Here is a 10,450-nt window from a genome sequence, read left to right as displayed (position 1 = left end):
GGGCATGGGGTGGGGGGTGGGGCTAGGCCTCTGAGTCTCTCGTGTCCACCCAGTCCTTCCACTGCACCTCACCCCGCAAGATGGCCTTTGCCAAGATGGACCCGAGCTGTACCGTGGGGTTCTACGCTGGAGACAGGAAGGAGTTTGAGACCCTCTGTTCGGAGCTGACCAGGGTAAGCAAGAAGGGTATGGGGGGAGGGGAAAATCCTCGCGTCCAGCAGACCCCGGGGGAAGGGAGGTGAAGATACCCCGTGCTCAGTTCAAGGTCATCCTGCCCCTGAGCTGCCAAAGCCCCTACTGATTGGAGCAGAAAGGGGCTTGCGGCCGGGTGCGGTGGCTCATGCCTATAATCCCAGCACTTTGGGAGGCAGAGGTGAGAGGATTGCCTGAGCCCACGGGTTTGAGACCCACCCGGGCAACTCGGCGAGACCTCATCACTACAATAAATCAAAAAATTAGCCAGGCGTGGTAGCCTGCGCCCGTAGTTCCAGCGGAAGAATCGCCGGAGCCCAGCAGGTCGAGACTGCAGTGGCCGTGAGCGTGCCACTGGACGACAGAGGGAGACTCCAATTTTAAAAAAAGAGGAGAGCCCGCGGGTTCGAGACCCGCCTGGGCAGCGAGACCTCATCTCTCCAATAAACCAAAAAATCAGCCGGGCGTGGTAGCGCATGCCTGTAGTTCCAGCTACTCAGAAGGCGGAGGCGGAAGGATCGCCGGAGCCCAGCAGGTCGAGGCTGCGGTGGCCGGGAGCGGCCACTGCACTCCAGTCTGGGCGGCAGAGTGAGACTCCGACTCAAAAAAAAAAAAAAAAAAAAGAGGAGGGACTCTTAGCTTCAGGCACTGGGGTCTTGGGGACGGTGCCTCCAGGGGCTCAGGGGGTGGCGCCCCTGCCTGTCTCCAGGCTCTGCTGCCCTCTCCCGGCTCATTACGCTTGAGGTGGCAAGACAGGCTGCCAGCACCTCTGGACATCCACCCTGCCGTTCATTGGAAGGGGAATTCCATGTCTGCCGCAGCTGCACAAGTCTCATTGGCTGGGTTGGGTCACGTGCTCGACGGTGCTCCGTGCGCGGGCGTGCGGGGAGGTGAATCCACGGAAGCGCCTGCTGCATGTGCCCAGCCGGGGAATCCACACTCCCCCGCCTCCCGCAGGTCTTCAGCTCCTCCTCAGCCACAGAGCGGTACCCCATGTTCACCCTGGCCGAGGGCCACGCTCAGGACCATGGCCTGGAGGACCTGTGCTCCCAGCTGTCCCAGCCAACGTTGCGGCTCCCTGGATCGGGCCGACTCCTCAAGGCCAAGCGCCCCAGCTCCGAAGACTTTGTGTTTTTATAAAAGGAGGGGATGGGAGAAAGATCACTATTTATTTTTTTATTTATGTCGTGTCTGGTGTGGGAGCTTGAATTCAGCAGTGATGGGATTTCCTGTCTCCCCCTCAGCAAGCCCAGCTGTAACCTGTCTCAGACACCCTGGTCTGCCGCCACTCAGGGGCAGGCAGGGAGGACCCCCACGCACTCACTCAGGGCCTGACTCAAGTACTGTAGTTTGCACTGGATCGCCTGGGCCCCTCCTTGGTCCCCAAACCCCTGTCCTGGGAGTACTGTGGCCACTGGAGGTGAATAAAGCTGTCTTGACTGTGGTTATGGCTGTGAACAGCATTCTGTGGGAATGTGGGGTCCAGGAACTGTTTCAAGGAGAGATTTCCAAGTCACTTGGGAAGTTAAGTCGGCCTCAGTCTCACCATCTGTAGGATGGGAGACCTACAGCTCGCAGGGAGGCAGGAGGTCTATGTGGCAGACATCTGTGGGGGACATGTCCTGGGCCCTACCTGCCCTGACTCAGGAGCTGCTCTTGGATGCCCTCTGCTTCCTCTGCTGCCGGCCCAGATGCCGGAAATGCAGCCGTTTAGGGTTGAGGCCGAAGGCTTGCAGTCTCTGGTGGCTGAACTCACGTCCGCCAAGTGTCACCGTGTGGCCCAGCAGCCGTGCCTTCTTCCTCCTCCGCTTCTGCGTGGGGGCTTCCTCTTCCTGTGCTGGTCGGCTCTCGGGCCAGGGCTGCTGTCCACTGGCCCCATCAGATGCCAGCAGCTGCCCCTGTGGCTGGGCCTGGTCTCTGTGTGGCTTCCCAGTGGCTTCCGTGGGCATCTCTGTCCTAAGGGAGAAGTCAGGGCTCTCAGCCCAGGCCGGTTATGACTAGGCTAATTCCTGGGCACAAGTGTCGCATTTTACAGAGACGGAAAGGCAGGCAACGTGAGGTGGTAGCACAGCCACTCAGGCCCTGGGATGCAAGCCTAGTTCTAATACCAAAGCCAGGATTTCCCACTGTACCCCGAGGCTGGAGTGGAGGCTGTGAATTCTGGTATTTGTGCCTGGTCCTACACTAAGCTATTCATATAAATGAACTCATTGTAGCTTTTTTTTTTTTTTTTGAGAGAGAAACAAGTTTGCTCTGAAGTGCAGTGGAGCGATCATAGCTGGAGCGCAGCGGGGTGCAGTAGAACGATCATAGCTCACTGCAGCCTCGAACTCCTGACCTCAAGCAATCCTTCTGCCTTAGCCTCCCAAAGTGCTAGGATTATATAGGTGTGAGCCACTGCACCCAGCCTCACTTAGCTTTAAATCAACTCTGGACTTCTGTCACCTTGGCCCATGACTGGGAAATAACAGTCACAGTAGAAATAACAGCTGATGCCTACAGGGCATGGACTAGAGCTTACCTGCTTTCCACCCAGGGGTAGAACTACCTGCAACTCCATTCTTTTGCAGATGAGAAACAGGCCCAGAGGGGGGCAGTGACTTGCCTAAGGTCACACAACCAGGATCTGAGTCCACCTCAAGCTTCACTCCCAAGTTCGCACATCCTGGACCTGGCAGCTCCCAGCCCACGGCCCCTACCCCCCAGCCTGTGGTGCTTACTCCTCCTGGCAGAGAGACTTGAAGATCTGCTGCTTCTTCCATGCGTTCTGGGCCTTCTGGCCATATGCCCTCTTGTCCTGCAGCTCCTCCTGCTCCGACCTGCAGGCAGCAGCAGACTGTCACTGGGTGGCCTGGGAGCAGCCCTGCCTGTGCGGTTGCCCTTCCCCAGTGTCACCTGCTCATCACCTGTACATGCAGGTCTTCTTTAAGGAACACCACCGGTTCAGCTCCTTGTCATCAGCAGCGAGGATCTGCAGGGAGAGGGAGAGCTGCTGCAGGACCCCCAGGAGTCCAGATGCTTTATCACCTCATCGGTCACAGCAGGGTGATGCTGGCACCACCCCTCAGGGATGTCACAGTGGTCTAAGAGATCTGATTTCTGCAGAAGCCACTCAATGTTTTTTGGGTTCATGGGTCATCAGATGGGGAAACAGGCTCAGAGACACAATCAGGAGGACTATGTGAGGGAACGTGGATGGTATGTGCTAACATCAGCCATTTGTACTGACTGAAAAAACACTTAGGGCTGGGCACAGTGGCTCAAGCCTGTAATCCCAGCACTTTGGGAGGCTGAGGTGAGGGGATCGCCTGAACCCATGGGTTTGAGAACAACCTGGGCAACTTGGCAAGACCTCATCTCTATAATAAATCCAAAAATTAGCCGGGCGTGGTAGTGTGCGCCTGAGACAGAAGGATCACCTGAGCCCAGCAGGTCGACTCTGGGGTGGTCATGAGCGTGCCACTGTACTCCAGCCTGGGTGACAGAGTGAGACTCCCAACTCAAAAAAAAAAGAAAAAACACTCAGGCACCTTGGCCATCATCACTGTGTGCTCACGACCTGCTAGGCACCATCTGGGAAACCAAACACATTTATCTGGTTTCCACTCCACAGCCATGAGGTGAGGGGGGGCTGGTACTAATGCTCATTCCCATTTTGCATATTGGGGAACTGAGGCACAAGTGGGTAGAACACTTGTCTAAGGTCAGAGCTGGCAAGAAGCTGAGCTGGGACTTGAACTTGGGCCACCTGGAGCCAGAGGCCGCTGTCTTAAGAGCCACCCTGCTGTGATAGACAATAACAGAATTTAAAGTAATACTGGCTAGTGTGGAGGCTCATGCCTATAATCCTGGCACTTTGGGAAGCTGAGGCAGGAGGGTCGCCTGAACCCAGGAGTTGGAGAACAGCCTGGGCAACATAGTGAGATCTCATCTCTACAAAAAAATGAAAACATCAGCAGGCATGACAGCATATGCCTACAGTCCCATTTACTTGGGACTGAGGCTGAGGCAGGAGGATGGCCTGAGTACAAGAGGTAGAGTCTGTGGTGAACCACGATCGTGGTCATTGCACTCCAGCCTGGGCGACAGAGTAAGACCCCCAACTCAAAAAATAAAAATAAACCGGGCTCGGTGGCTCAGCCTGTAATCCCGCGCCTTTGGGAGGCTGAGGTGAGTGGATTGCCTGAGCCCGCGGGTTCGAGACCCACCTGGGCAGCGAGACCTCATCTCTACAATAAATCAAAAATCAGCCGGGCGTGGTAGTGCATGCCTGTAATTCCGGTTACTCGGAAGGCTGAGGCAGAAGCATCGCCGGAGCCCAGCAGGTCGAGGCTGCGGTGGCTGGGAGCGGCCACTGCACTCCAGTCTGGGCGACAGAGTGAGACCCCGACTCAAAAAATATAAATAAATAAAAATAAAAATAAAGAGGTACTAGTTAGAGGGTGTGCCATGGCAAGGTTCTGTCTTATTTTATTTATTTATGTACTTATTTATTTATTTTTTTTTGAGTTGGCATCTCACTCCGTCACCCAGGCTGAAGTGCAGTGGCATGCTCATGGCCACCCCAGTACCGATTTGCTGGGCTCCGGCGATCCTTCCACCCCAGCCTTCCAAGTAGCTGGGACTACAGACACGTGCTACCACACCCGGCTAATTTTTGATTTATTGTAGAGACGAGGTCTCGCCAAGTTTCCCAGGCTGGTCTCGAACCGGCGGGCTCAGGCAATAATCCACTCGCCTCGGCCTCTCAAAGTGCTGGGATGACAGGCTGAGCCACCGAGCCTGGCCTCAGGCTCTGTTTTAAGTGCCCCTTGGGGTAGGTGATATTATTAGTGCTGTCATTTGCTATCATCATTATCATTTCTGAGATGAGGAAACACCACTGTGCTGTGGCATTTCTGAGTAACAGGGACCCCTAGTGTCCCGCGTCTTCCCAGGCCCTACCTCCTCGGTGCTGAGCCCAAAGTCGCAGGGCACGACAGTGCGGTACTTGAAGCGGCAGGGCAGGTCATCAACGATGTCCTCATAGTCCAGCCGGTAGTATTCGTCCAGGTACTCCTCAAAAGTCTTGTCCCCTGCATGGGACATGGCCAGGCTACTAGGCGTGCCGGGCTCTGTGGCACCCCCCCGCCCACCCACATCTCCTGGCCAGGGCCTCACCGGGGTCAAACACTGGCTTCTCCTGCCCTACAGCGGCGGCGAAGGGTGACTTGCGCTTCTTCTTGCCTGTCGAGGGGGCCTCACGCCTCTTCCTCCGAGGCTGGCTGGGGTTGTAGTCAGCATCCATCTGCCCGGAAGCAGAGGTCAGATTCAGCCAGCCCTCTGCCGGGGCTCCCGGGGACGCCCCCAGCCGAGGCACCTACATTGAAGTCAGGATCCTCGCAGTGCAGCTCCTGCTGGCTCCAGGCTCCATCCTGCTCCGGCCCATCCCACGTGTCCCAGTTCCAGTCCTCTGCGTGCAGAGGGGACACAGGGCAGTTGGGGGGGCCCTCGGGCCTCAGGCCCCGCCCCCGCCTGGTACCCAGTGGACCTCACCTTCGAGCCCCTCTTCTTCCTCAAACTGCGGCTTCTCCTCCTCTGTGGTGCCGTAGTACTCATCCCCAAAGCACTTCTGTGGGGTCAGGGCCACCCGAGACACAGCTGAGGCTGTGAAGCCGAGGTCCCCTTCTGTGGCTCCCAGCAGCCCCTCCCCTGCTCTCCTGGTCCGGCCCTGCTCCGTTCCCTTTCAGAGGCCTTGGTCCTGCAGTTCCCCTGCCTGGTGTACTGCTCATGCCTCGGACCTTGTCTTGGCTGCCTGTCCTGTCCCCTTGCCATCAGGTCTGGGCAAGCAGGAAAGGAGACTCCTCTTTAAGATCCTGCCTCCCAATCCGGCACTGTGCCTCATGCCTCATGTAATCTCAGCACTTTGGGAGGCCGAGGTGAGAGGATTGCCTGAGTCCAGGGGTTCAAAACCAGCCTGGGGAACTTGGTGAGATCTCGTCTCTACAACAAATCAAAAAGTTAGCCGGGTGTGGTGGCACATGCTTGTGGTTCCAGCTTCTTGGAAGAGAGGCAGAAGGATCACCTAAGCTCAGCAGGGCAACCTTGCAGTGGCTGTGAGCGTCCCACTGCATTCCAGCCTGGGTGACAGTGTAAGACTCTTGCTTTTAAAAAAAAAAAAAAAAAAAAAAAATCCCACCTTCTTCTGGGTGTCCCCATGGACACCCTGATCCCTACAGGTTGTAACCATACAGTTACGCAGCTGTCTGTGACAGGCCCAGGCCACTGGTACTTGGCATACAGCAGGTGCTCAAAGAATGTTACTTGTTCTTGCCACTCTGAGTTCTAAGAGGACTCAGACTGTCTTAGGCCCCTGCTAGAATCCCAACATCCAGTGAGGGCCTAGCAAAGCTAGACATTACAAACAGTGTCATTTATTAAGCACCTACTATATGCCTAGCTTGTGCATCTCGCTGCATTCTTACAATCACCCCAAAAGACAGCAGCTACCTCATTCTGACACCAAAACTCAGGACCAAGAAGCTTCTAGAAACTTAAGGTTAAACTCTGACTACATAGTATCTGCTCACTCGTTTCCACCTGGCCCCGTTCAGCCCAACTTCCCAGGCTTGGTCAGGGCCTCTCTAGGGCACCCGTAGTGCCAGCTGCTTCTCACATTCCGCCCTCAGAACCTGTCTCCATGACCTGGTGCTACATTCCCCCAAATACAACAATAAATATGAACAGCTCAAAATGAGTTTAAAGAAAATACAATGACCCACGTTCCCTGAGTGTCCACCAACCAACTTTTATGTGTAAACTGGATAAATCCCAATCTATCCTCACAATAAACTGAGGTAGATGCTACAGGCAGACGCCCTTTCCAGACACAGAAAGAAGCTCAAGAGAGGCTGAGTCTCTACCCTGAGGCCATGCAGTGAAGAAGTGACCCGGCCCTGAGCCACATCCTCGAGATCTCAGCATCCCACTGGGCCGAGTGAGGGGCCGCACCTGCATGAGCTGATCGTGCCGGGCAGGGTCAAAGTCGTCCTCAAGGTCACCCTCCTCAAAGCCCAGTGTCTCATTGCCCGTGACCTTTCGCAGTTTCTCCAGCTTGGCCAGAATCTCCTTCCTCTTCAGGTTCTTTAGCTGCTTGAGCTCCTCCTGCTTCTTGGCTTTCTCCTGCAGGGAGCAGGCGGGGGCAAAGGGACGTGTGGGCTTTCCTGGTGGGCTGGGAGGTGTCCCCTTGACCCCCGGCCACCCCTACACTCACCCTCTTCTTTCGTGCCCGTGTCTCCTCCCTCTTCTCCTTCCTGCGCTCATCCTTGCGGCGCACGGAAGATGCAATGCTCCGTGGATAAGTCTTGACCTGGGGGTGGCAGAAAGGCCCAGAGGGCGGCAGAAATGATGTGGACTGTCTCTGGGCTGGACCCTGGGCCCAGGTCCTCCCCAGCCCCTGTCGCACACCGAGGCCGAGTCTGGCTCCTCAAAGCGGAAGTTGTACTTGTGCTCAAAGTCCTCCTGTTTCTTCAGAAACAGCTCGCCCTCGTCCGATGAGTCATCCACGGCCAGTTGGACTGGGGGGCCGGGGATCCTGAGGGGCAAGACAGGGCGAAGCTGGGGGTCAGTAACACGAGGTTGGGCCCTGCACCTGCATGCATGGGTACCAGATGCACAAATTCATTCACTCCTCACAAGAGTCCTCCAGGGTGCATGCTGCCATTATCCCCATTTTACAGATAGGAAAATTGAGGCATCGGAGTCTGGCAGCAGGACCAGGATTTGAACCAATACTATCTGGCTATGGAACTCACTCTTCCTTACAGAAGACTAACTCTGCTACCATCGGTGCTATGACAGTGTCAACCCCATTTAACAGATGAGCAAACTGAGGCACAAACACATGTGAAGAAGATAAATAGTTGGTACCTGGCACTGCCGAGGATATTTTAGGCAGGAGCACAAGATTCAGGCCCTAGGGAAACTTGGAAGCTCACCCTTCCTCCTCTTCTTCCTCTTCCTCTTCCTCCTCATCGCCCTCCTCCTCGTAGCGTTTGTTGAGGATATAATCCCGTAGGAATCGCTCCCCTTCATCCAGCTCTGGGTTGTTCCAGTATTCTTTGAGATGGGCCTGGGGGTGAAGAGGTGACAAGACCTGTGTCACAGACTGGAGGGAAGGAGGGTGGGTGAGGGCACCAAGTGGACTTCACAGCCAGCCTTCGGGGTAGGTCACATTATCCTTGTTTTATTTTACTGTATTATTTCTTTTCTTTTTTTTTAGTTGAGGACATACTCTGTCACCTCCTCACAGCCTTGACCTCCTGGGCTCCAGCGATCCTTCCACCTCAGCCTCCCCAGTAGCTGGGATTGCAGGTGCATACCACCATGTCTAGCCTATTATTTCTTCCTTTCTTTAAGAAATATTTAAAAGTAAATAAATAAGTAAAAAATAGTAAAATAGAAACAAAGTCTTCCTATGTTGCCCAGGCTGGTCTCCAACTCCTGGGCTCAAGTGATCCTCTGGCCTCAGCTGCCCAACGTGCTGGGATTACAGGCATGAGTCACCATGCCCAGCCTAGGTTTTTTTTTTTTTTGAGTTGGAGTCTCACTCTGTCGCCCAGACTGGAGTGCAGTGGCCGCTCCCGGCCACCACAGCCTCGACTTGCTGGGCTCCTGCGATCCTTCCGCCTCAGCCTTCCAAGTAGCCAGAATTACAGGCATGCGCTACCACGCCCGGCTGATTTTTTGATTTATTGTAGAGATGAGGTCTTGCTGCCCAGGTGGGTCTCGAACTCGCGGGCTCAGGCAATCCACTCACCTCAGCCTCCCAAGGGCGCGGGATTACAGGCTGAGCCACCGAGCCCGGCTGGTTATTATTTCTATAGAGACAGGGCATCATCATATCACCCAAGCTGCAGTGCAGTGGCACAATCATGGCTCACTGCAGCCTCGATCTCCTGGGCTCAAGTGATCTCCCCACCTCAGCCTCCCAGTTAGCTGGGCCTCTAACTGCTACCACAACTGACTAACTTTTTATTTTTATGTAGAGTCAGGGCCTCACTATGTTACCCAGGCTGGTCTCGAACTCCTGGCCTCACATGATGCTCATGTCACAGCCTTTCAAAGTGCTGACATTACCGGCGTGAGCCACTGCATCTAGCCTAGCCACACTTTAGAGATGCAGAAACTGAGGTCCAGAGATGGGCACGCCTCTTTGCCATAGGGTCGCCAACCATAAGGCTGATGGAGCAACCATGTGGGAGAACTCACCAGTTCCTTCAGGGACTCCAGGTTCTGAACCTCCTTCTGTCCCTTCAGCCACTCAATGTAGTCGGCCTCCTCCTGGGCCTGAGGGAAGGCCAGCATTGAGGGTCTGCAGGAGCCCTGCTGCCCGCCACCCCCAGCCTCGGCAGTCCAGCTGGGCCCCAGTACATACCTTCTCCTCCCTGGTTTTGGTACGTTTCTGCAGCAACCCGGAGCCACCCTCCCCAGAGCTGTCTTCATCCTCACTGTCTTCCACGAATGCCCGGAAGCTGTCCATGTGGGAAAACAAGGCTCAGGACAAGCAAGACGGCCCCCACCTGCTGTCCCAAGATTATCCACGTCCACTAAACCCTGAGGTCTCCTCTTAAGCTTGGAGCGGTGCTATGACAGTATTAACCCCATTTAACAGATAAGGAAAGAGGAAGGCTGAGCATGGTGGCTCAAGTCTATATTCCCAGCACTTTGAGAGGCTGAGACAGTAGGACTGCTTGAGCCCAGGAGTTGGAGACCAGCCTGGGCATTGTAGCAAGATCTTGTCTCTACCAAAAATATTCAAAAATGAGCCAGGCATGGTAGCACGCACCTGTAGTCCCAGCTACACAGAGGCTGAAGTAGAAGGATCACCTGAGCCCAGGAGATCAAGGCTGTGATGCGCCATGATTGAGCCACTGCACTCCAGTCTGGGCAATAGAGTGAGACCCTGACTCAAATCAAAAACAATAACAACCCCCTTTCAAAAAAAACCCCAAAAAACAGAAGAGGAAACCAAGGCACATTCAGAGAAAGTGCCAGAGCTCCATTTCAAGCGTGGCCCATCCAGCCTGAGTCTCAATGTCCATCCACTGGGCTGTTCACCCACCCAGCCTCACCTTTCCTTGAGCTGCTTCTGTTCATCCACATAACTCTGTGACGAAGTTTGCTGCAGAGGAGATAGTGACATGGGCCTCAGGCCAGCCCTAGGCCCCTCAGCCCCCCACTTGGCCTCCCCCCTACCCGTTTTTTTTTTTTTGAGTTG

The 10,450-nt window shown here is 55.1% G+C and overlaps 2 protein-coding genes across 2 annotated transcripts in view; one reads left to right on the top strand and one right to left on the bottom strand.

The window, feature by feature from the left end:
• The window catches only part of ATG4D (autophagy related 4D cysteine peptidase), an 8,219-nt gene extending 6,583 nt beyond the window's left edge, over positions 1-1,636 (top strand). Inside the window, exons 9-10 of the mRNA XM_021717248.1 lie at positions 27-173; positions 1,150-1,636. Coding sequence (XP_021572923.1) covers positions 27-173; positions 1,150-1,332 — 330 coding nt within the window. The 3' untranslated portion in view covers positions 1,333-1,636. The remainder of the gene's footprint in view (positions 1-26; positions 174-1,149) is intronic.
• The window catches only part of KRI1 (KRI1 homolog), a gene marked incomplete at its 5' end in the record, with an annotated part of 11,308 nt that continues 2,211 nt past the window's right edge, over positions 1,354-10,450 (bottom strand). Inside the window, 14 exons of the mRNA XM_008068022.1 lie at positions 1,354-2,148; positions 2,913-3,011; positions 3,099-3,163; positions 5,137-5,267; positions 5,353-5,479; positions 5,556-5,644; positions 5,728-5,803; positions 7,183-7,353; positions 7,445-7,540; positions 7,639-7,765; positions 8,169-8,302; positions 9,442-9,519; positions 9,608-9,704; positions 10,305-10,354. Coding sequence (XP_008066213.2) covers positions 1,836-2,148; positions 2,913-3,011; positions 3,099-3,163; positions 5,137-5,267; positions 5,353-5,479; positions 5,556-5,644; positions 5,728-5,803; positions 7,183-7,353; positions 7,445-7,540; positions 7,639-7,765; positions 8,169-8,302; positions 9,442-9,519; positions 9,608-9,704; positions 10,305-10,354 — 1,653 coding nt within the window. The remainder of the gene's footprint in view (positions 2,149-2,912; positions 3,012-3,098; positions 3,164-5,136; positions 5,268-5,352; positions 5,480-5,555; positions 5,645-5,727; positions 5,804-7,182; positions 7,354-7,444; positions 7,541-7,638; positions 7,766-8,168; positions 8,303-9,441; positions 9,520-9,607; positions 9,705-10,304; positions 10,355-10,450) is intronic.

Source organism: Carlito syrichta, unplaced genomic scaffold (assembly GCF_000164805.1).
Source record: "Carlito syrichta isolate Samal-C Ts95f unplaced genomic scaffold, Tarsius_syrichta-2.0.1 Scaffold107967, whole genome shotgun sequence".
NCBI classification, from domain to species: domain Eukaryota; kingdom Metazoa; phylum Chordata; class Mammalia; order Primates; family Tarsiidae; genus Carlito; species Carlito syrichta.
The sequence above is the reverse complement of the archived record's forward strand: the minus strand, read 5'-3'. Positions and strand labels throughout refer to the sequence as shown.